Here is a 26,807-nt window from a genome sequence, read left to right on the forward strand (position 1 = left end):
TAAAACGTAATGTTGCTGGAACATTCAGAAATTATATGCTTGAAGAACCAATGAGTCCGTTAAAAATAGCTGCCTCAACAACTTGCATGGGTGGCAGAATTAGTTTTTGATAAACTGTGATGGTAAAACTTATTTGATATGCCAAACATTTTGGCTTGTAAAAAGAACATAATTTATCTATTCACTGTCCCTACGAAAAGAACCCTCCAAAATTGTCCTCTGCTCCCAGTAAGTGGTATCACTACCAGCTGCTAGACTGGAATTGTTCAATTCATCTCCCTTTCCCTGTCCTCCGGGATGTGTCCAGAGGGCATTGTTGATCAGCCCTAAAGGTGTTAGCCTACTAAATATCCCTTGATTCTTCTCTTCCCTCCGTGATATCACCACTGCTCTGCCCTAGCTCACGAGCAATCACTTCCTTTCTGGTCGCTGAACACCAGTGGCCCTGCACACTCACTCCACTCATCGTCCATCCTTCAAAGACATTTTTTAAAAACACCTATGTGCCATCGGTGGATACTGAGTTGGCTGGGCTTTGGACAACAATAGAATAGGACATAAATTACTATTTGTTTCTCTAAAACACCCCAAAATCATGTTTTAATGTTGTAAAATTTAAAACAATATAGTAGATTACTGGAGGTATCACACAAGTAAGTCATTAGTATTTTTTAAGCTATGTTTAGAGAACTTCCAGTCTAGAGGGATACTTGAATGAATTTCTACATTTGGTTAGCTAGCTCTAAGGGATAACTAAACACAGTAAAAAATAAGGCAGTAGAAGCAAGGAAGAGGACAAGGTATGATCCCCCTTTTCCTTTTACAAAATTTTAGATGTATTTAGAATAAGTAATTTAAAAAGGACAAAAGGTGGCTAGTCTATGCTGAATTCTGTGCACACATTATGAGTCACCATCACATGGCTGTTTTGGGTGTTTCCTTAAACACAGCTTCTGAAATTTTCCTGCCTTTCAAGGCAGTCACTGAGCATTGTTTATTTCTGCTCTTATTTCCTGTCCCCCAAATGAGGTTTGGCTGTATTTTGATGTTTTACTAGTTAAGCTTGACTACCTAGTTAACGGAAAATCTTAGAAACCTCTAATTTGCCTCTAATATGGTTGTTTCTGTATCACTCACTTGCTTTTATTTCTTGTTACTAGTGGACCAAGTTAATTGCCAACAACAGTTTGTCTTCACTCTTTATTTCTTCCTTTTCTAATTATTCATAGAACTTTGTTTTCTTTAAGAGTTTGTGTATTAAGAGTTAATTATAGTTCAACTTCTACTAGATAGTGTTCATGGGCTATAAGTATATCATCAAATTTCAGCCAACATGTAAGTGGACTTCATTCTGAATTGAATGGATACTTCCACCTTTACAAGGAGTATTTTATGTCCCTTGCCCAAAGAAATATAACTCTTACTGTTGAGTTGTTAAAGCCTTTCTGATCTGAGAGGATAAATACGGCCTCTGAAACCATGTTTGCATTACAGTTTTCCATGTCTAATACACTCAGATCAGGTTTATGTAAGATCTTTCTTCTAAATCCCAGTAAAGTATTATAAATAAAACAATTTAAGTTATAATAAAAACTTTTCTTTTTTGGTCATAATACAGGTCCACCTGTGCCATTAATTCAGACATTTCTTAGCTCCATGCAGAGTTTCTGTTTTGCAACCCACTCCCTCTAGAGAACAGGATAAGTTGAATCACAGGAGAGAATTTCTCAAGCACAGCGCCAGTTGAGTACAAAGTTTCCTTGTGCGCAGAGTGGTGAAGTTGCCTTAACCAACTGCCTCTAAATAGAGTACATGTTGAACAGTGCAGTTTATTAATAGTCCTACACACTTAGTTCAGCATAGTAGAGCTCTGTTCAAATGAGATGCCCTAACCACATTATCCACACATGGTAGAATATAAATTGCTCAAACTTAATGAGTTGCTAAAATTCTGTTAAAGATTTTAAAGCATTTAAAGGTGCTGCTGCCATAATCGAATGAAATATATTTGCATTAATAATTAGCATTGAATGAAGAAGGTGTTTTAATTAATACTGTTTAAACAGTTCTGGTTTTTAGCGGTTTATGATTAGAATCCATATTTTATTGCATTTCTTGTCTGAATTATCCATTGAAAATTAAGTCTACTTGCACAGAATAAGGTGAAAATAATAAGGGTTAGCATAATACAAACCATCTTTTTTGCTTGGTAGGATTTTTTTCTGTAATACTTTCTTTAGTGATTGAGTCATCTTCAAGTTTAAAGGAAAACTTCACTTTAAAAGGTTTGAATATTTTTATAGGTATCTCTGAGATATGTTTTTTTGCTATTTTAAATATAGAAACTGTGGTCTCCAAGCAATAGTGAGGAATATTTTCTACAATTAAATTTATCTGTGAATTGATACTGTACAGAAAAACTCCCAACCCAAAGTAATATCATAGAAAATATTTGAGGATCCATAAAATATTATTAAATTCTACATTAAATGGTAATTATATTTGTAAAATTACCATTATCTGCCATTTAAAAACACATTCACCAGGCTTTTATATTGCTTTACAGAAGCTAATAAAATTTTGTATGATTTTATATAGTCTCTTTGAAGTAGATGAGAGGTTATTATACAAGTAAGGTAAGGAGAACATTTGCTAGAGAGGATTGTATAAATACAGAGCCAGTCAGTAACGAAAGTTGTTAATGAGTCTGAGGAATCTAGAGCTTAATTTCAATCACCCACTAAATTGCACTATAATATAAATATTAAAAGTTTGCTTCCTCAGGGATACTGAGAAAAGAATCATTTGCAAAATCACATGGAGGATTTTGCAAGGTAGGAAAGGAATCTGATCTAGGAGCCTAAATGTACTCTGCAGAGTAACTTGCTTGGCTGCATTAGACAATGAGATGTGATAGGTTTCCTGTAATTTGTGTCATATGCAAGGTGCTCAGGGCAACCAACAGGGTTCTAAGTCTTGGGCAAATGCTAGAATTACTTGAGGAATGTTCAATATAAACACACCTGAGATTACCTAAGGATAGGGCTCAGGATTTGTTTTTTGGGGTTTTTTTGTTTGCTTGTTTGTTTTTTTACAGAGACAGAGAGAGGGATAGATAGGGACAGACAGACAGGAACAGAGAGAGATGAGAAGCATCAATCATTAGTTTTTTGTTGCGACACCTTAGTTCATTAATTGCTTTCTCATATGTGCCTTGACCATGGGCCTTCAGCATACCGAGTAACTCCTTGCTCGAGCCAGCAACCTTGGGTCCTAAATTTTATATGGAACCATTAAAAAACCTTGAGTAGCCACAGCAATCTTAAGGAAAAAAGAAAAGAGTTGTATTTATCATGCTACCTAATATCAAACTATACTACAAGGTTACAGTAATCAAAACAGTATGGTATTGTTGTATAAACAGACATATAGCTCAATGGAATAGAGTACCCAGAAATAAACCCATGCCAGGATGGTCAATTAATCTATGACAAAGAAGGCAAGAATATACAATGAGGTATAAAGACAGTCTATTTAATAAATGGTGTTGGGAAAACTGGACAGATACATGCAAAAAAAAAATGAAACTAGACCACTTCTTACACCATTTACACGAATAAACTCAAAATGTATTAAAGATTTCAATGTAAGACCCAAAACCATAAAACTCCTAGAAGAAAAAATAGGCAGTATACTCTTTGACATTGCTCTTAGTAATATATACACACACACATTTATATACAAACACACACATATACACATATATATTGGGGATATCTCCTTGGGCAAGGAAAACAAACAAAATAAACAAATGGGACTACATCAAACTAAAAAGTGTTTGCAAAGCAAAGGAAACCATCAATAAAATAAAAAGACACCCTATTGAATGGGAGCACATATTCACCAATGACACATCCAAAAAGTGGTTAAAATCCAAAATCCATAAAGAACTCTTATAACTTAGCACCAAAAAAAGCCAAATAATCTAGTAATTAAAAAATGGGCAGAGGAAATACAGATGGCCAATAAACATATGAAAATAGTCACAGGGATCTAAAATACAGCATAGGCGATCTATTTAATAATATTATAATAACTATGTATGGTGCTATGGGGGTACTGGACATACGAGGGGATCATTTCATAAGTTATATTGATGTCTAACCACTATGCCACACACTTAAACCTAATATAATATTGAAAGTCAACTCTAATTTAAAAATGAAAACAATTTTAAAAAATCATATTCCTACTCTACCACCTGATTATAATGCTCAGCGATTAGAAGTTGACAAGAAAGTTGTTGTTTTGTTTGTTTGTTTTTGCATCCCATGTTTGACTATCTATAGAATAGATTCTTAGGAGTGAAATTTCCCGATTCTCAAAGCAGAAACTTTCTGCGTCCCCAACCCCCCAAAAGCCTGTATCATTTTATGCCTCCCACATAGCATGTGATAATGCCCATTCCTACACCCCGCCAGGCCTACGTACTATTAAATTTCCTTTCTTATTTTTGTTAAACCACATTTAATGGAGAAAATTATATAGTTTATTGTTATTTCACATTTGTATCTATATAGCTTTTGAACACTGTACACAAGTCTAAAATATATATATTTTAATATAAGTGTCAGCTAGTCTATTTAATTTACAATATATCAAACTGTTCTGTTTTTATTTCTCTACATTGCTGTTGAAGTATAACTATGATATTTAAGTATCTTTTTTTCTGTGTCATAATTTATATAACTATTATTTTATTATTAAACATATAATGTCTTTCTAATGCCTCACTAATATGATCACATAGTAGTGAAAACCCTTTAACATAAATTTTGGATAGTGATATTACTGGGTCAAAGGTTTTAACACATTTATGGCTCCTGATAAGAATTGTTAAATTGCTTTACAGAGTGTTTTTATGACCATCAAGAACATATTACTATTAACAGATTCTTGTACACTATCTGAAATATGGTATATTAATTTTTTTATTTATATAATCTATATAAGTTTACTTTCATAAATTTACTCACTGGATTATACATGTAAAGAATGGTGAGATATGTATTTGTATTTTTCATGTTTAAAAAATGCTTACTTTATATAATGCTAAGAGCAACAGAATACAAAATGAGGTATAAATAAAATATATAAAATTATATATACCTCAACAATATATCATCTTAAAGTTTTTTTATTATTTAATTTGTTGGAATAACATTGGTTAATAACATTATAAAAATTTCAGGTGCACAATTTTATAATAAAACAGCTGTATGTGCTCACCACCTGAAATCTGGTCTCCATCTGTGACCTTGATTTTTAAGTTTATTTATATCCCTTGTGTGTGTGTGTGTGTGTGGTTAATCACAATGAGTGTTATGACAGGCCTGCATGTCCTCCAAATATTACTGGGGTCAAGAGATCTGTCTCTTTCTTTTAGAAAATTTACCTGTGGTGTGGTTCCTCATGCAACAAATATGAGCGTCTGAAGGCCAGCCAGGTTGCCATTGACATTCGAGACAATGAAAGGAATGGACGATCTCAGTTAATTACGGTGGAAGAAGGAAACGAACCAGCGGAGCTTATAAAGGTATTGTGACTTAGATTGTTTTTGAAAGGTTACCAATCTGAAATTGTATGTGGGCAAGGTGTGCGTATGTCTATATGTATTAGTTTTAACAGACTCTCTACTACTTAGCTAGGGTTAGGTAAGAGGAAATAGAGTTATCTAAGCCATGGCACTAGGAAAGCAACAATGTCAAGAGTGGTTTTCCTCACCATTGCATGATATCAGAGGAAGCCTTGACCCTCTCTTCTGTGATATTCAAGGACAAGTAGACAGATAACATTTTTGAGGTTGACTTAAAAATATATTTTGAAAGAAAAAATGTTTATTCAGCTAAGTTTCTTGACATTTTTTAATTCAATGATTTAAATTTTTTTAAATTAACAATTATTATATTAAAAGAATTAAGTAAAATGTTATACCAAGAGATTAAATACTCCATTTTAAAGATATTTTAATAATTTTAAAATAAGAGTTATAGGTAAGACACTTGTGATTTTTAGTATAGTTTTAATTAATTTGAAAATTGTCTTCATGGCTCTTTATTACTTCCATCACTTACTTTACCATTACATTATACCAGTCTTGGACATTCAGTTTTGACCAATTTTTCCCTTTTAAGAAAACTGCAGTGAGTACTTGAGTGTGTATATGGTATAATTCTCTTAAGTAAGATTATCAGTCAAAGGTTGTGATCATATTCAGGTGTCTAGATACATGTTGATAAGTTAATTCCCATGAATTTATTCAACAGATATTTATTAAACTCCTATGGTTAGGCAGACACTAAATGTTTGCACCAAATGCTGCTGCTTTCATAAACTCCATGTTCCTCCTCACTTTACAGAGCCCTGTCAGGATGTAGTTTGTAAATATTTTTTAATCTTTCTGCATTTAATAGTATCTCTGAATTTTCATTTTTGTATTTTCCTGAAATGTTATGCAGTTTTCCCCAATGATTTTAGCCATTTGCATTTAAATTTTTTTAAAGACTACCTTGTAAAAATATTTCTAAAACACTTTCACTTAGAGCAATTTAATACATTAAAGTTACCTTGTCCAATGATAGCCTTTATAACACAGTGATCAAAAATTATATGAGATAACTATTGATTATAATATCTTTAAACTTTATTACTTTAATTACCACCAAACACAAATTTTCACATTAATGATGTTTTGAAAATAATTTTAATTTAGTGGAAAAATGCCCATGGTCTAATGCTAAGAGAAAAATTAGGATATAAAATTTTATAAATAATATTATCTGAATATATAAGCTTATAATATAGCTATATATTCATACATACATCTATCTGAAAGAAATATGCTGAAATAATGCCAATAATACCAATATTATCTTTGACATTTTTTATATGACTGCTTGATATTTTCTTCATTTGCCCTTCTATTTTCAGATTTATTGTAACAGATGTGTATTCCTTTTATAATCAGAAAAAAAGACCAAAAACATTAGAGAAAACTTAGCTGGGTTTCAATAGTCAGAATAAGATTGCTAATAAATTAGATCTTGGAAACTATTCAAAACAAATTATTGATCTTAATATTCTTCTAAAGTTTTTGTTCTAGACATGTGATCACTATTTTAGTCTTCTAATTATCATATTTTGAGGCAAAAATCTATATATAAATTGTATTTTTAATTGATTGTAATATCTTATTTCGATAGTTTCAAAGCTATTCTTTGACATAAATGGACCCAGAACAGAATTTGTCCTGTAGAGTACATGGTGGACAGAATGTTACATTACCTCTTAAACTAAGCTTTTTCATGGTCATCTCGGGTCCCAAGCAAGTCCCCTACCCTCTTGTTTCCGGTCTTGTGTAAAGTGAGGGGTTAGATAAGTGACTGCTATTGTCACTTTTTGTTCAATGACCTGTGATGATTCTATCTTGTCTCTTGGGCAATGTCTGTGTTTAATTTCAGTCATTTGTAGTCTGTTCCAGGAAATAAAGCCACTGATGCTGAGGGCCTTAATTGTGTGTTTGTGTGTGTGTGTGTGTGTGTGTATAATAACACCAATATATATATATTTGGTGTTCTTGCTTATTGAATTCCACCCAAAGTTCTGAGAAAGAACAGCTTAAACCTCCAATTAATATATTATAACATTAAAATAAGAACATGCAAATCTGAAGAAAAGTATGTGTAAAATATAACTTTAATTATAAAATATTAATGGTAGGGATAGGGGACATACTGCTTAATGTAAAATGCATGTCTCTATTTTAGGGGATTTTTATTCTTTGGTTTTTAAAATAATCTTAGAAAACGCCTACTTAGTTTCCATTCAATACACTCAGTATATTCTGCGTTCTATTTGACAGCTCTCACTCAAACAGTGAACTGAATTTTCAGAGAGAGCCTTCATTTTTTTTTTCTGAAAAAGCATTCAGTGGGATTTTTGTTTTATAAATGTTGTTGTTGTTTTCTTCTTTTTTTTTTTACAGATTTTTATTTATTGATTTTTAGAGAGGAGGTAGAAAGAGAAGGCAAGAAGCATCAACTCATGGTTGCTTCACTTTAGTTGTACATTGATTGTTTCTGATATGTGCCTTGACTGGGCAGCATTCTAGGTCCATGCTCTATCCACTTCACCACCACAGGTCAGGTGACTGTCTTTTTTTTTTAATTTTCCTGCTTTTTAAAAAAAAATTTTTATTTTTTTAATTAATTTTAATGGGGTGACATTGATAAATCAGGGTACATATGTTCAGAGAAAAGATCTCTAGGTTATTTTGACATTTGATTATGCTGCATTTCCATCACCCAAAGTCCAATTGTCTTCCATCACCTTCTAACTGGTTTTCTTTGTGCCCCTCCCCTCCCCCAACCCCCTCTCTATCCTCCCCCCCACCCCGTAACCCCCACACTCTTGTCCATGTCTCTGAGTCTCATTTTTATGTCCCACCTATAATTGTTTTGTAGCCTGATCACAGCTTTTAGTAGTTTTTGATGAATGCAATATGTACCTTTGATAAACTAGACTGTTTGGGCTTTCTTAATGTTGTGCCTATCTCTAATTATAGACTTCAAAGAGGTCATGAACATGGGTTGGAAAAAAATCTCAACTTCATTTTCACTAATCTTGTAATTGTGAATTTAGTCAACAAGCCAAAGTAACATGTGCAGTACCTGTGACTTTCCAGGTGTCATTACTGTTACTGCAGATAACCTCAAAATATCATTTATAGTCATACTTGGTAATAACGGTAGTTATTAGACATGCTGTTCAATAATATTATTTAATGGGTTAATGAAGAAACCCATGTATTTTCTATCACATTTGTTTTAAAATATAGTTTGATATTTTAATAGTTGTATTTCAATAAAATTGGTTTCCACTGTAATGTTTGTATTTTGTTTTACACATTTAAAAAATATTTGTCTTAGAAGGGACTTACAGACTTTAAAGTAATCAAACTGGTCCATAGCACACACATAAAAGGTTATCTTATTTAAGATAATGAAATGCTATTTTCCTTTTCTGAAACTAATTGCTAAAGACAGATTCTAAAAATCTTTTGAAATATCTTTTAAAATTAACTTTAAGTTATCATTTTTAATGTGAATCTTCTAAAATTATTTATCTTAAAATTTTTTGAAAGTTTAATTATGATGATTAGTAATGGCTTGAAATCGAAAACTTTTCAAACAATTAGATGACCCTATTATCATTACTCCATGGTCAATGCTGAAATTTTGGAACATATCTTTCTAACACATTAGTGTGCTCAACACTGAAAATATTGAAAAATATTTTTTCTGAGAATTTTTTAAAAAATTGATCATTATTTTGAGATATTCCGCTGTTTATTGAGCACACTATTCTTTCCTTAGAATTTTAATATGGTTTATCTTTAGTAGGATCATAAATTTTTCTTTCAAACCAAAGCACTTTGGAGGGTATTACAGGCACTAACCAGACAGGACACAGAGACATGTATCAACAAGGCCATCTGGCGAAACAGGACATGTGGTCAGCTGCTTATCTGTGTCTTTAGTAACCTCTGAAAGCTCATATGACTAAATATGAAGATAATTCAGTAAATGGAATTAACTAAAGCTTGTAACTAAAGCCACATCCTACTCTGTTCTGGTTTTCTCTTCACCGTCTTTACCATTCAATACATATATATTTATTTAATTTTTATTAATTTTAATTTATTATGTTAACATGGATTCAAGTGACCCACTCAGTAATTATAACACCCTCACCCCCCACCCCTGTGTCCCCCTTTATACCTCCTTTGCCCCTCTCTCCCTAGCTTCATCCCCCCTTCCCTTTGGGATTTCCTGTCCTGTTATCTGTATCTATGTGTTATGTATATATAATATCACTAATCCCTTTACCTTTTCTGATCTCATCCCCTCATCCCCCTTCCCTCTAACAGCTGTCCCTCTGCTCCCTGTGACCCCACCTCTGCCTCTATTCCATTCCTCAGTTCAGTTTGTTCATTAGATTCCACATATAAGTGAGCTCATATGATATTTGTCTTTCTCTGCCTGGCTTACTTCACTCAGCATAATAATCTCCAGGTCCATCCATGCTATCGCAAAAGGTAAGATTTTCTTCATTTTGTTTTAAGGCAGTGATAGTTAGCATTCACCCAAAATCTAAAGAATCTTAGTGTGAAGTAGCACCTGATATGAGGGTATAATGCTTTCAAGAGCCCTATACTTGCTCTGCATGTTTATATCTGCCATTTATTGACAGCTTATTATGTGCCAGGTAATATTCAAGGCACCATATATGTGTTATTTTAGTGAATCTTTTGTTTGGATTTCTGGTATTTAATCCAGTTACTCATTTTGTTCCTTACCAATTTATCAAATGGGGGAAGTTGAAATATTCTGAAGAAAGCTAAGAAATATATTAACAGTGTAGGGAATCACTTCTCTGATCTTGGACCTTCTATAACTTGAATTAGGGAACTTAAGTTCAAAAGCCCTGAGTGAATGGTAATGTGAATGTGATCCCTGCTGCAGACACAAGGAGGCAGGTTTCTTGGATGCAAACACCAAGAAACTGTGAGTGAGTGACCTTTGTGCAAAACACAAAGGAATACTTGTGAATGGACTTTAGGAAATTAGCCTAAACCTAGAGGTTTATGATTGCCCCTCCCCTGCAATACTGTTACCTTCTAATCAATAAAAGCTCAGGGAAAAGGAGATTCAGGAGGTTGGTCTCTCTTTTTTTTTCTTCTTTTTTTTTTTTGTATTTTTCTGAAGTTGGAAATGGGGAGGCAGTTAGACAGACTCCCGCATGTGCCTGACCGGGATCCACCTGGCATGTACACCAGGGGGCGATGCTCTGCCTATCTGGGGCGTTGCTCTGTTGCAACCAGAGCCACTCTAGTGCCTGAGGCAGAGGCCATGGAGCCATCCTCAGCGCCCGGGCCAACTTTGCTCCATTGGAGCCTTGGCTGAGGGAGGGGAAGAGAGAGACAGAGAGGAAGGAGAGGGGGAGGGGTGGAGAAGCAGATGGGTGCCTCTCCTGTGTGCCCTGGCCGGGAATTGAACCCCGGACTTCCACATGCCAGGCCGACGCTCTACTGCTGAGCCAACTGGCCAGGGCTTGGTTAGTCTCTCTTGACTGCCTCTCCCTCTTCTCTTGACAACAGTTTGTGTCTTGAGCAGTTTTTCCATGTAGCACTGGTAGTTTCCAGCAGGCTGGCGAACTACAAACAGTAGAGTTAACCATATGCTGTAATAAAATAATAACATTTCAAATAGCCTTTCACTCCTTCACACCAAAGTTCAAAATGAAGACTGTGACCTTACTGATAAGGTGTCACTCTTGTATGATCAGTCCAAATTAATACCACACTTGGCAATCATTTCTGAATGAGATACTTTTTCCTTTACTTTGCAGCTGGAGTGAGCGAACAGTATAAATAGGTTAATGCAATTCTAGGACAGATGGACAGTATGGAAGGATGGATCTTTGCCCCCACAAAATCTACATCTGAGTTGATAAACTAATATAAATATTAAACTAGAATGGCAAGTTTCTAATCTATTTATATTGCCCCTTGTGTTTGTTATAATATCAGTGATAATATATAATTTTTAAAAACCTAACATTAAGTCTATAGTTTTTTTCAGCAATTTAGGTGAATTCTTATCCTTATATTAAAAATTAGCCAAATTCAGATATCAAAGGGCCAGATTACTACAATTCAGTGATTCACCATTCTTTGACATTCATTTTATAAATTAGTTTTTAAAATACATAATAATAGTTAACAGTAATATTCATTTTATATCAATTTACTTATATGTCTTGTTCTAAGAATTAGCCAGCCCAGATATTAAAAGGTCGACTCTTCAAGAGTCAGAAACTCACAATTCTTTAGAATTTGTTACATAATTCATATTTGTTTAATATCAGGATTGGAAACGTGTTCACATATTGGAAAGAACTCCCTAAAATCAAGGCCATCTGGATGGTGCTCTGAAGTCCTATTTTTCTCAGAGCCAAGAGTCACACTGTGGTGGGACAAGGTTATATTAGTAGTACTCAGGCAAATGAAGAACCGGTGTTATTGCTATTAGACTCACCATTATGTTTGTAAGGGTATCTTGTGCATCACGACTTTACGTTGCTTTGGATGTGCGTGCATGAGCACACGCACACACACACACACACACACTCACACACACGTACATTTATTATTTACAAAAAGGAATTTAATGTGACTGTCAGGAAAGCAGTTTGTTCATGTAAATAGGGTATTCTCTCTGTAAATAAACCAGTAGAAAATCCTGAATCCCGGATATTCCATAACTGTCTGTTAATCAAGAACAAGATACTAACAAACTGTTAAAGAAAATATATTAGTATGTGTATGCAAAGAACAAAAAGTCACACAAACTGGGAAGTAAAGTCCTATGCCAGGCATAACTGAGAAACCAACTATCAGTGCTCTATTTCAGTAAATGCTGGCAACTAATAAAGCTAACTAAAGAAAATAAAACTCAATGAAGCCTGATAGAGTACATGTGGAAAAGACAGAGATGCTGATGAAAATTTGTTTCGAAGCGAATGGGAATGTGTTACAATTGAGTATCTGTCGCTGTGATATTCACCGTTAGGGAGCAGCCTTGCTAGGTGATGGCATAATGTCATTGCCACAGAAGTCCCATAATCTAAATAACTATTTTTCATGGATTTTATTTGCTTCAGAGGGCGTAACAACCAGCACTAGCATGGCAGATATCCAGTGCTGACCCTGTGGCTGGCATTCATCTATGGGCTTTTTAAAGACAAGCTAATTTAATTCTTACAACAGCCTCACAAAGTGGATACAGTTATCATTCCCTATCTTGGTTTGTATTCTTCCAGAAGTCAGCTCTGAGACAGGAACTTGAGGCAGGCTGTTATCTGGGAGATGATCTTGGAAGCAGGAGTCAAATGAGGCAGTGGTTTGTTAAGTTATTTACTTCAAGCCACTGGGACATAGTCCCGGAGGGACCCTCTGAGAAGCTGTATGGAACATACTTCAGAATCTGCCCACTGCAGGCTGAAGTGGCTGCAGGACTTTGCCAGTAACTCCCATCCCTCATCGGTTGAGGGGTGCTCCCCGGTGTTAACTACCAGAACCTGTGGACACAGTGGAGCTTGGTGCCAGATAACACCATCAGACATAAAGTGGAAGGCTTTGACCATTAAGAAATCCTCTGCAGGCGAGCCCTGTGGTGGACCGAGGGGAGATGGGCAGAGCACCAACAGCAGCTGTCCGCCCTCACTTTACAGATGCAGAAAAGTTAAGTCCTAGAGAGATGACGCAACTGCCCCAAGTAGGAATGGGAGCAGTTGATCTGTGACTCACATCCAGGCAGTCTTCACTCCAGAGCGTGCAATCTTAAATCTAACTAGACATGCAGTCACATCTGCTATGAAGTTATTTTATAACTTCCAAAATTTTGCCAACCATTCATAACTAATAACTTTAGCAGCATAATGTCTGTGCCCAGTGGACCAGCTTGACCCTTTGTTTTATATCTCTTATTGTGAGCATTCAACCTTCTAGCAATCATCATGGAGGCATTGGGTAGGGTAACTGGGTAGACATTTTCTTGGAAAGACATTACATTCCTTTTTATTTTCACTTTAATTTTTCAATTATAGTTGACTTTTAATATTATTTTATATTGGTTTCAGGTGCACAGCGTAGTGAATAGACAATCATATACTTTATAAGAGTCTCCCTCCCCTGATTTACCACCCCAATGGGCACCATACATGTTACACATTAATATTGACTACAGAAAATACATTCTTTTCATGTAAGTACAAAGGATATGCAGATATCTTTCAAGTACTCTAGAGCAGGGGTCTCAAACTCGGGCCCGTGGGCCGCATGCGGCCCGCCCACCAATTTTGTGCGGCCCGCAGACTGGCCCGCAGACTAATCCACGAAGTTTGATTAGTCTGCGGGCCGCACAAAATTGGTGGGCGGGCCGCGAGTTTGAGACCCCTGCTCTAGAGTATATAAAAGCCATTTTGAGTTTGCTCAATTAAATTTTCGTACTTGGAAACTTTCTGAATTACAGAAATACAGAAGAAATTTTCACAACTCTCTTGTCATAAAATTTAGTCTAATTTGTTTAAACATGATGTGTAGCCTGACCTGTGGTGGCACAGTGGATAATGCGTCGACCTGGAAATGCTGAGGTCAGTGGATTGAAACCCTGGGCTTGCCTGGTCAAGGCACATATGGAGTTGATGCTTCCAGCTCCTCTCCCCTTCTCTCTCTCTGTCTCTCTCTCTCTCCCTCTTTCTCTCCTCTCTAAAAATGAATAAAGAAAAAAAGAAAAAAACAAGATTTAAAATAAAATAAAATAAAACAAACATGATGTGTAAATCAAGTTCATTTCCCTCCCCTACAGCGATAGGAAGAGATAGATAGTATAAATGTGTGTATGTGTTTATGGTGAGGAGAGGCAACAAGAAAATGCTTCTAGAGGTTTAGCCCATCTTCTCATGAAAGGCATGCTCTGCGTAGCTGTTTGTCTTCCTGTTGGCCTCAACGGAAGTAGCTGGAGAAACAAGAGCAGTTTTTTTCTTCTCCATTCTTCCCCTCATCCAACCTAAAGTAGTTTTTCCTCCGGTGACCTTTAAAGTTGGTGAAAATAAGCAATAAGTGACTTAGCGAAGAAGCCCAGGAGCGTGCAGGCGGGGAGCCAACCTTGCAAGGAGGAGGGCGGGTCTTCCGTGCACCTGGTACCCTCTAAACATCTCTGACTTCAGGACCCTTACAACAGCCTGTCTTTATGTATCTGAGGTTAAAAGAAATGAAATGTGTCTTGCCACTTCTCCTACCTGGCCTTGTCTGTAGTAACTGGTAGATCATGTTAAGCTTTCTCACTAAGTGTGGAAGGAACCTTAGAAGTTTGTTTGCAGGCTGCTTCAGTAGCCTCTGTCTGCTCTGGGATTCAGCAGGGACGGGTGAAACCTAGTGAGCATCCTGGCAGTGCCAGTCTGTTTGCTGAGGGCAGGAACCACAGATAACTCAACCAGGATAGCCCCGGACCTTCCTCATACTGACAATGACTCACAGACACTGCCTAATCTTGCATGACTGATATATCCTGCCTCACCAAAATAACGGCATATGTACAACATTAAATGGGGCAATATGATTGAAAATGCATGAGAAGATCAGGTCAAGGACTAATGACATTATCCACCAAGGTTATTGTAGAGAAACTTGAAAGGAGGGAAAAGATTACTACACCTTATTCTTCCTTCTCAGCATTAACTAATTCCTGCTGACTTGTCGCTAGGCTTTGCTTGAAGAAGTATATATAGATTGTCTTCAACTTGTAGTTTTAAATCTAAAATGTAAGGTTTTGACAAGGGTACACTATCAAGACATACAGATAATTTAATCATGTTAGATCAAGACATGAACAAGTAATAAGTAAGTGTAAGTTAATGAGGTGGGACAAGAAGTTTAATGGTATAATCATCAGGCAAAGAACTAGAACAGTGAAATGCAGGGGCATCTCAGGAGGACAGAATGACACTTTGACCAAAGTAGGATTTGACTCAAGATGCAGGATCCAACTTCTGTTGAGTTTTCACCATGTTCCGGGTACAGAGATGATCTCTTCACATACATTATTTCACTTAATCATCATAATAATTGTGAGTGGATGCTCACCTCGGTAGCACATATACTAAGAAATTGTGAGTGGAATTAATTGCTATATCATTTTAAATGTGGGAACAAGGTCAGAGTCACTTAGTAGTGGGTCCATCCAGCGCAGACCGCTTCACATCAAATGAAAGGATTTTCAAAAAGATGAGGGGGGATGCTTATTGTGAAGTACAGAAATTAGGAATCTCAAAGGCAAATGGAGGTGTCGTTCCAACACTGATTGGGTAGAAACGTTCAAACGGGTATGAGGTTTTACAGAAAAAGGTTTCATGAACCCCAGAAAAGGCAGATGGCCTCAAATCTTTACCCGATTTGCTCCAGGGCCACTTCCAGACCTCCAGACAATGATGAATAGTCCAGGGCAGAAGTTCACTAAGAAGCTACGTGGACATCAGAAATGCTTGGTAGACCTGTCCTGATGGTTCAGATGAACTCGGTTAAAACAGAGCTGATACCACTAAACCCTTGAATTCATCGCTGAACCAGGCCCAGGGGGCTTTTCAAAAATACAATGCCACGCTTCAGTCAGAATATTGGGCTCGGATCCAGACTTTTGTACTCTTTACTCCCCAGATGGTTCCAGTATGCAGCCAAAGGGAACAACTGCTCCAGTTGAATAAGTTGGCATTCTGGCTATATTCATGTTATAGTAACTTGAAAGTTAGTTTTCCATATAATAGTAACTTGTGAAGTAGCTTCCCACATAAGAATGATTTATGAGTTAACTTTCTTATGAGCTGTACCCTCTGAATCTAGTCTCTAGTGGGTTGATATTATGGTAAACTGAGGACCAGACCTGTGTCAAGGTGAGTTCCCCAAGGCTGCCATATTCCCTGAGCTAAATGGTCAACTAGCATTTGGGAGATTTACATGGCTGAATTTTGATTAAAATTAATTAAATTTATATAAAATTTAAAATTTAATTATTTCGTCATGCTGGCCACAGTTCAAGTACTCACCAGCTACCTGTAGTAGAAGCACAGGAGACCCTCTAGGTTAAATGCTTTTAGGACTTGACGCCATCTTGGATAGCTATTATAGTGGACAATGTCTCTGTGAAATACTTCAGTTAGGATCTCAAACTCAACTCAGCATGTGGGCCGCAGAGCAAGATCACAGCCGTTCGGCGGGCTGCAATAGGTCTACAAAAGGCAACTGTTATGCAACACTTTTCTCACTGCAGTTGAAAACAAAAAAAAATCAGTACAACAAGCACAATCGTACATGCAGTTTACTCAGTGTCACAAAACGACCAGAAACTGTAGTTCGCATCACAACTGCTGTTAACTAAGCTAATATCTAGCTAGGATGCGAGAGAAATGAAAAATACAAGTAGGCCCCTAGGCTTACTTAATTTTATCCAAAATATTTTGAACTTCGTGGATTAGTCTGCGGGCCGCACAAAATTGTTCGGTGGGCCGCGAGTTTGAGACCCCTGAGTTAGAGAAAATTAAATGCTTTTAGGACTTGACGCCATATTGGATAGCTATTATAGTGGACAATGTTGCTGTGAAATACTTCAGTTAGAGAAAATTCTATTGGACAGCCCTGGCCCAGATAATTAAATAGCCAAGTCTCTCTTGCAGACTTCCAATTCACCTGATCCTATATCTAAATATATATTTCACATGGTTTCTCTCAGTCTAAAATGCCTTTACCCACTATTTGATATGTTAGATTAGCTTCTACTTGATCTATGAATAGAGAGATGGAGATGTTTTAGAGGCAGGGAAGTGCATGTCTGGGAGAACAGGAGAGCAGGTGTTGGGATCGCATATGCACCTTAGGTGGAGCCGGCTAAGTGAGGTCACAGCTTTCTGCAGAATTGCCTGTCCTTTTGTCTCTGTTAGCAAATATTTTCCCTTCCCTATTGGCAAATGTTTACTTGCCTTAAAGCAAGTAGATACACCTTAGCAAGGCTAATTCTTCCCTTTTACAGTTTATTTCTATTCACCATATGCTTGGAAACTATTGGTTGTTTTTTTTTTTTTTCCAGTTAGGGAAAGGAAATAAGGCACAAGAATTACTGAGTGATTAAAGTGTTAGCTTGCAGACCCTGAGAGCTTACTTTGTTTTCAGTGAAAGTAGAAGCAGAGTTTACACTAAAGCGATGTAGGTGAGAAGAGGGTGATGTCTGTGTTCCACAGAGAGCAGTGGTGGCTGGGGGGCCTGGGTCTACAGCCTTGCTCTAGTACTGCGGGGACTGGGACAGAAGGCAAAACTCTTCACGGCTCTCAGCATCCTTTTCCTAACGTGTCAAAATGAACTCGGAGTTGAGAAGCACAGAAGAGCCTCTATGTTTAGTGCTTTTTGGATTTGCACCAACTTAGGACGTATTTATTCAAAGAAACCTCAAGTTTTGGGTTGTATACTGTCCTTCCTCTAGTCTAGGCCAGTGGTCCCCAGCCTCCGGGCCACGGACCAGTACCGGTCCATGCGCCATTTGGTACCGGTCCACAGAGAAAGAATAAATAACTTATATTATTTCCGTTTTATTTACATTTAAGTCTGAATGATGTTTTATTTTTTAAAAATGACCAGATTCCCTTTGTTACATCTGTCTAAAACTCACTCTTGATGCTTGTCTCGTAAGTTTGACAATTATATTTAAAAATACCACAGTTTTTACACCGGTCGCATAATTTTATTTTGTGCATTTATCCATCCCACCCTAAAGGCTGGTCCGTGAAAATATTTTCTGACATTAAACTGGTCCGTGGCCCAAAAAAGGTTGGGGACCACTGGTCTAGGCCATGTATTATCCTCTCTGTTCCTATTATCCACTTCAAATACTTGACTGTAAGATTTCCAAGTGTCTTGACTTTTCTGTAAAGAGTTGAGGAAAAACTCCTCTTGAACAAGCAAGATTATAACTGTTGGGATTTCATAGCCAAAATAACTCGGTTGGTTTAAAGGTTCAAAATAATTTTTTTTAAAAGACAGATGCAAAGGTGAAAATTAACTAGTAATTATGAGGGTACAGCAAAGTTTTCCTTAACTGCCTGATCCTTCCTTCTAAGAAAACAAATTTATACATAGAGCATCGTAAGTTTTAAAATAAACAGCACAGGCCTAGGCCAGGTAGCTCAGTTGTTTAGAGAGTTGACCCAATATGCCAAGGTTGTGGGTTTAATCCTTGTTAAGGGCACATATAAGAATTAACCAAGGAATGCATAAATGAATGGAACAATAGATTGATGTTTCTCTCTCTCTCCTTTCTCTCTCTCTAAAATCAATAAATAAAAAATTTTAAAAAGAATTTAAAGAAATAGCACAATAGGTCATATAGAAAAAAACACAAGACACGGAGGATGGTATTTATTAAAGAAAAATATATGTTTTTTGTTGAAATTTTACAAAATATAGAGCGATATAGAGAAAAAATATCTCACTTTTCACCTTTGAGAAAAAAATAACCAAATTCTTTCTAAATTTTGTTTTAATATACATATCTCTGTGCTTTTACAAGAAATTTTATAGATAAGGCTTTGCAACCTAAACTTTTACTTAAAATATTATGAACATTTTCCAGATTATCACATAATTTTAATAACATTTTAATATCTATGTAGTTTTATATTATGTGGATATAGCCTGATTTATTTAATCAATTGCTTCTATGATGGGCATTTAGACAATTTGCATTTTTAAATTCTATAAAATGTTGTGATGAACATTTATTAATTCTTTGCCTATATTTTAATCATTTGCTTAGAATAAACTGCTAGATAGAATTATTGGATTAGATAATTAGCATGCTTTTAAGGTCTCTGTTACCTACTGCTAATCACTTGCAATAATGTTTCTGCTCACTAGGAAACTGCCTAGTAGAATTCTGGATCTTTGCCAACATTGGGTATAATCCATATTCTCTTAACCATTGAAGTTTTATAGATAAAGAAACATTATTGTTTCATTTTACATTCTTTGGTAGCTCTTTTGTGTTTGTTGAACACTCATTTCTTTTAAGGACTATTTACTCACACAGCACTCTGATGTAATAAAAGAACTTTCCTTTCTCCGCCTTTAATGCCCACAAGATGGGCAGAACCAACAAGAAGAAAGGGGAATAGAAAGAGAGGATTTGGAGAAAGATGCAAATAGCCATGTGAAGAGGACGGCAGAATACTAGAACTGCAGTGAACAGATTATGTGTGCTGCACAGTGTATTTGCTGGTGTTGTTCTATCCAGGATGGGAGAACTCACAGTGGTTCCTGTACAACCTCTGCGATGAAGCCATGTATACTTCACCTCCAGGGCCAAGGCCTCAACTATTAAGTAAAGCCCTTTTCAAGCACCTACAAGACCAGCACAGCCTATTAGCTGGGTACACACACTCTGGAACCAGGGTTCTAATCCTGACTTTGTCGCTTATTAGCTGCATGCCCTTGAGCAGGTGCCTTAGCCTGTCTTTTTTCTGGCATAAAATGGGATAATGATAAGTACCAATTTATAGGGTTGTTATGAGGATGTTCTGAGGGTGGTTGTGAGCATGGAATCACTTGATAAATGTAAAATGCTTACAATGGTGTCTGGTACAAAGTAAGCCTTTGTTAAATAAGATTTAAAAAGTGCCTGCCATGGCACAGAATGCCTCTTAAAAAGTGTTAGCCTAATGTATGTATGTAATGCTAATACAGGCAGTTAAATATATGAACAGGTTCCCATACATGTGGTTTAGAAAAGAGGGACACTAGATTTCAAGTATCGCTTTCTTTTTATTATTGTTACTTCTGAAGCCAAGGGTAATTTTCAAAGAAGTAAAAATCATGAATCTCATACAAATACAAAATGACCCACGGGAAAGACTTTATTTAAGTCATTCATTCATAAGAGAACTAATAAGAAATTATAATGAGTTCAAAGAAGAATTCAAAGAACAGACAGATGTAGGGGACAATGAGTGTTAAGATGAATTTTCTAATAAATGCAAAGCTGGCTTCAACCACCGTGCAGAAATTAGTTTCATCTCTACCAGACAGAAATTGTGAATCTCTTTGGACAAAATCATTTGCTTCTATCAAACCTCTACTGAGTTAGAAATTAACTCAAAGGAAAGAAAAAGTGCAGACAGACCTCTATAGCATCAGATCACCAGAAGGGTCAAAATTACGAAACAGTCGTTGGGATGTAAATTACAGCATAGAGAATATAGTCAACAACAATGTAATAACTATGTATGGGACCAGGTGGTTCCAGGAAACATCGGGGGAACACTCTGTAAAGTATATGATTGCCTAACCATGATGCTGTACACTTGAAACTAATAGAAGAATACTGACTCTAAACTGTAATTGAAAATTTAAAACAATACAAAAAAAGAATCTTTCTGTTCATTTCAAAGACTAGCTCAGATTCCCTTGATTTAGGGAAGTACACAACCGATTGTTCTAAAAGTTACGGAAATGGCATGAAAGGGACCTTTACCAGAATCTCATCCTCAACATTCAGCAGTTCTGTGAAACAATCACTTCACCTCTTTGAGTGTCTGTGACCTTCCTGGGGACTCATAACAGTGAAAGAACACATGGTGTCTGAAGCTCCAGATGCAGTGTGGGACTCATAGTAGACATTCAGTAAGCGGTAACAATTATCGTGCTGCTTATAATTAGCTGAACCAACCAAACAATAATTGTTCAGTTGCGCTTCATGCAGCATTAGGTACGGCCCTGGGGAAGGAAAGTGCAGGCTCCCATAAGGAACACCGAAAATGTCAGTCGGGTTAGAGACGGTGTTGGGTAGAGATGCTGGGAGTTAATGCAGGGTGCGTGACAGCCAGCCTCTGGGGGGCTTTGGAACCCACACAGAGGAGTTTTGCTCTGTCCAGAGAGGCATTTGATTCAGAATGATCTGAGCTCAGTCACCCCAACCTATTACTAATAGCTGGCAGTTAGCAATCTGTGTTTTATCAAGTTACCCAGCTGTTGTTTGAACATTAACCTTTAAGAACCACTGCTCCAGGTATATCTTGATTTAGAGTCATATTCTTGAGCGATAGGAGTGAAGTGAAATAAGGAACTTTACAGTCCGTGTCCAGGGTGACACTCTGGATAAAAAGATGAGGGGAGACTGAGGCAGGAGGGAGTTGACAACGGTAGGTATAACCCATGAGTAGTAGGATGGGGTACTTTACACGGGTGGGGATTAAAGGAGTAGAAAGAAATCAGATTCCAAACATTATCATAAAAAAGTAGAATTTAGTCACTAACTGGGTAGGAGATTGAAAGTGGAGGACAGCAAGGATTCCCCGCTGTCCACATGGTTTTCTGTTCAGGTGGACAGGGGACTGGAGTAACTGACAAACGGTGAGCTGAGAATGGGCAGTTTTGTGGAAAGACCAGTTCAGTTTGGAGCATGTCAGAGGACGGTGATACTTTCAAGTGGAAACTTCTAGAAAATCATCAATGGAAAGTGGGGCTCCACACTTGAGTGACAGGTCTTGGCTAGAGCAGCAGATGAAATGTTTAAGGAACATCCTCAGATAAGGCTTCTCTGTTTCTCTTCCTTTTTAAATTGTCAAAATATGTTATTTCCCACACAAAGGATTACATGAGCCAAATGCTGATTACTTGAGAGGCCTTATACGAGTGTGTTAAACGTAAGCATTCTCCTACCTGTGGAGACCAAAGGAAAGCTGTATTTACAGTTTATTTCAAAGATCGAACTGTATCGCGTAGTTGATAAAATGAGCTTATTTAATTTTCCTCTTTCTAGGCAGGATGTAAAGTTCCCAAGAGCAAGGCAAGATGGTAGAAACTCGTTTGTTACCCCATTAAGGTTTTTGGTAAATACTTAGTTGTTGAACTGAACTTTAAAATGACCCTTAGGGATACCTAATAGTAACTCTCTACCCCTTGAGGTCAGCCTGTTTCTGTGAAATCCCTTGGGGTCAATCCCCAACTGTGCTACAGTCCTTTGAGAGGCTATCTCTGGCTAATAGGAGAACTACTGCCTAGAAATTAACAGTTAGAAGGTGCCCCAAATCTCAGACTTCCTAGGCCTCCTGAGGGAGAGACTTACCAGCATTGGCCATGTGCTTAACCCAGAGTGTTGATCCAGACTCCATCTCTTTGGTGGGAATACAGTTACAAAAGGGTGTATCAGGACACCTGTCACTGCTCTTCAAAGATATACATACATCTACCAAAATAAAACATTTTTTAAAGCTTTTGGTTGTAAGTCCTTTAATTTTTTGTCTTGATCCTACTTTTAGCATAAAAGAAAGACCATATTATAATAACTTAGGTTGTATAATAATTCAAGCATTTTACTGATTATTGTATAAACAAGAAGATAGGCTTGTTCCAGGAGGAAATCAGTTCTTTAATGTATTTCCAAATTCAAGACTGTGCCTGCATTTCTGTAAGGATTAGAATTTATATACATTTGTATTGTCTGACATTCAGCAGCCTGTATTTCACACAACATATTGTAAGGACTATGGAGTATAAAACACATGATGTAAGGAATTTCATTGTATATTAAATATTTGTTTAAGTGAATACCTTTATGCATGTTCTAAACAAATTTATATCTGTTATAAATATCACATTATTATTTTATTTATTTATTTATTTATTTTTGTATTTTTTCCGAAGCTGGAAACGGGGAGAGACAGACTCCTGCATGCGCCTGACCGGGATCCACCCGGCACGCCCACCAGGGGCGACGCTCTGCCCACCAGAGGGCGATGCTCTGCCCCTCAGGGGCGTCTCTCTGCCGCCACCAGAGCCACTCTAGCGCCTGGGGCAGAGGCCAAGGAGCCATCCCCAGCGCCCGGGCCATCTTTGCTCCAATGGAGCCTCGGCTGCGGGAGGGGAAGAGAGAGACAGAGAGGAAGGAGGGGGGGGGTGGAGAAGCAAATGGGCGCCTCTCCTGTGTGCCCTGGCCGGGAATCTAACCCGGGTCCCCCGCACGCCAGGCCGACGCTCTACTGCTGAGCCAACCGGCCAGGACCTAAATATCACATTATTTAGAATAAATTTACATTTCATTTCTGTCCTTAACAGTCTATGATATTTGTATTAAGTTAATTTAGGTGCTTAATGGGCTGTTTTTGTGATTTGAATATACAGAAATTCAAAGCAGATGCAAGCGTAGTTTCTACTAAATGACTTGCTTACTGAGCATCTACTGTGCCCTACGCAGAGTCTAGATGCCAAGGATAGAGTAGAAGACGAAGCATAATATGCTCATCAAGAACTTGCTCTTTATCTAGCCTATCATATGTCAATAATGCTAATAGTACCTTACATTCAAATAGTGATTTTGATTCAAGTCTTTGTAATAATAAATTAATTAAACCTGTAGATTGTCTTCTGTGACCTCTGCTTCTTGAAGAAACATTCTGCTGCAGAGCTAACCTTAGAACTCATACGTAAATTAATTCCTGCTAGTGTTCAATAATATGGATACCTAAGCTTATACATTTGAGATTTTACTTTCTTAAAAGTTTCCACCACTAGCAAACTCAGAGCTTGTTTACTTAATGCCATGGATTGATTTGACCCGTGGCAAAAGGCCAATGTAGTATATTGTTGAAAAGTGTTTGAGCCAGGTCATTTTAATTGAAAATATTTTATAACCTATGTCTTTAGAACTGTAACACAGTTTCCTTTTTTTTTTTTTTTTTCAATTCTGCATTTTTTTTTTTTTTTGTATTTTTTCTGAAGCTGGAAACAGGGAGGGACAGTCAGACAGACTCCCTCATGCACCCCACCGGGATCCACCCGGCACGCCCACCAGGGGCGATGCTCTGCCCACCAGGGGACGATGCTCTGCCCCTCCGGGGCGTCGCTTTGCCGCGACCAGAGCCACTCTAGCGCCTGGGGCAGAGGCCAAGGAGCCATCCCCAGCGCCCGGGCCATCTTTGCTCCAATGGAGCCTTGGCTGCGGGAGGGGAAGAGAGAGACGGAGAGGAAGGAGGGGGGGTGGAGAAGCAAATGGGTGCTTCTCCTATGTGCCCTGGCCGGGAATCGAACCCGGATCTCCCGCATACCAGGCCGACGCTCTACCGCTGAGCCAACCGGCCAGGGCCCAATTCTGCATTCTTTAATGGGAGGTCTTTATTTTTTATCTGTTCACTTTTTTCCAGGTTTTAGGGAAAAAGCCAGCGCTCAGGGACGGAGATGAGTATGACGACACCGTAGCAGACATGATGAACAGGAAAATGGCTAAACTCTATATGGTGAGTTCACCCTTAGAGTTCTTATGTTGGACTGGCCATAGTGGGGAGTCCTGTGTAGGTAAAAATTTGTTGTCTGTTTCAATGTAATTATTAAAATTCCTCTTTTTAGCTTTTTGTTATTTTAGTTAAAAACAAGAGAACATACTGCTGACAAAATAAAATTGCACATTGTTGATTTACTAGTTTTCAACAATGTGCTTTGATATATTACGTTCAATAAAATGTTTCCTTCATGGAGTAAAAGTATTTTGAAAGTTTGTTCTTATAAACTCTTCACCTTATTTTAAATGTCCTGTTTAGCCATAGTGAAGGTTCTTCTCTTTGTTACAGGAGGCAAAGCTAACAAATCAAACAGCTGGAGGCCCACAGGGTAAAACCAGCTCTGTCCTCAGGACTGGCAGACTTGGTCTGTGTCACCTCTGCAGTGAATGACTGCCTGGGTGACTTTGGGCAAGATGTGACCATTCTGAGTCTTAGTTTTCTTCTCTGGAAAAGAGATAGAGAGATTACATTAGATTTCTCAGTTCCTGCCAACTCTATAATTTTAATTACTTTATTGTTGGTAAGGGTAAGAAAAGCCACAAAATGTACTGGTTGAAGAGACTGCTCAGATGAAGTCATTTGAATGTTCCCTTCCCTTGTAACGCCCTAAGCATATGATTTGGAGCAGACTGTCATCTCTTCCAGAACTGAATCATTTTCTCATCTGTTATAAGGGAGAGTTACATTTGCTATTCTTTAAGTAACCTTCTGGCTCAGAACTACTGATTTTAAATGAACATTAGGTTACTGATTTGTGCAGCATAACATCCACTTTGTAAAGGGGAAGAGGACTGTTTCCTTCCTAGATGGCAAAGGAAAATGTGGGTACCTCTTCTGTTTAATATACCGATAATTTTAATATAAGCCACGCAGAAATATCTAAACAATTCATGGCTGCTTATTATTTTTTTTTATTATAGTTTCTAAAACTCATTTTCAACAGCTGAACAATTATCTTTTATGTCACATCATCAAGTAAAACCATTCTCTTTCTTGAACAGTGTTATGGACTGAAGAACTGTTTCACAATGTGAACATGTTAATCCCGAATCCTCGCTTTTTCTAGTGCATCCGTCATGTATTGCTTACATCTAAGTAGAAAGTCCGCTTGGAAATACTTTAAGTTGGGATTGCTGAACAGAGCAGGGAACAGAGTCACCTACGGGCAGTTTGTAAACATACAGAATTTAGGCCGCACCACAGTGCTGCAAAACTCCACCCCTGAGCTAGGGAGGGCCCTGGAATCTTAATGTTTATAAGGTACCCAGGTGATTATATTGTAGCCTGCAAAATGACCTCTGAAAACCAGTAAATTCTAACCTGAGCATTAATATCACTTTTAAGTTTTGTTTTTTGGGTTTTTTCTTTTGTTTTGTTTTGTTTTTTTGTATTTTTCTGAAGCTGGAAATGGGGAGAGACAGTCAGACAGACTCCCGCATGTGCCCGACCGGGATCTACCCGGCACGCCCACCAGGGGCGACGCTCTGCCCACCAGAGGGCGATGCTCTGCCCCTCCGGGGCGTCACTCTGCCGCGACCAGAGCCACTCTAGTGCCTGGGGCAGAGGCCAAGGAGCCATCCCCAGCGCCCGGGCCATCTTTGCTCCAATGGAGCCTTGGCTGCGGGAGGGGAAGAGAGAGACAGAGAGGAAGGAGGGGGGGGTGGAGAAGCAAATGGGCGCTTCTCCTATGTGCCCTGGCCGGGAATGGAACCCGGATCCCCCTCACGCCAGGCCGACGCTCTACCGCTGAGCCACCGGCCAGGGCCTCACTTTTAAGTTTTTAAGTCCAGCTCTAACTTAAAAAGAAAATGTTT

The 26,807-nt window shown here is 37.7% G+C and overlaps 1 protein-coding gene across 1 annotated transcript in view; it reads left to right on the plus strand.

Moving 5' to 3' along the window:
• The window catches only part of SCIN (scinderin), a 77,925-nt gene that overhangs the window by 24,520 nt on the left and 26,598 nt on the right, over window positions 1-26,807 (plus strand). The window contains exons 4-5 of the mRNA XM_066239699.1: window positions 5,447-5,596; window positions 24,859-24,951. Coding sequence (XP_066095796.1) covers window positions 5,447-5,596; window positions 24,859-24,951 — 243 coding nt within the window. The remainder of the gene's footprint in view (window positions 1-5,446; window positions 5,597-24,858; window positions 24,952-26,807) is intronic.

The sequence above is a fragment of the Saccopteryx bilineata genome, chromosome 7, assembly GCF_036850765.1.
Source record: "Saccopteryx bilineata isolate mSacBil1 chromosome 7, mSacBil1_pri_phased_curated, whole genome shotgun sequence".
NCBI classification, from domain to species: domain Eukaryota; kingdom Metazoa; phylum Chordata; class Mammalia; order Chiroptera; family Emballonuridae; genus Saccopteryx; species Saccopteryx bilineata.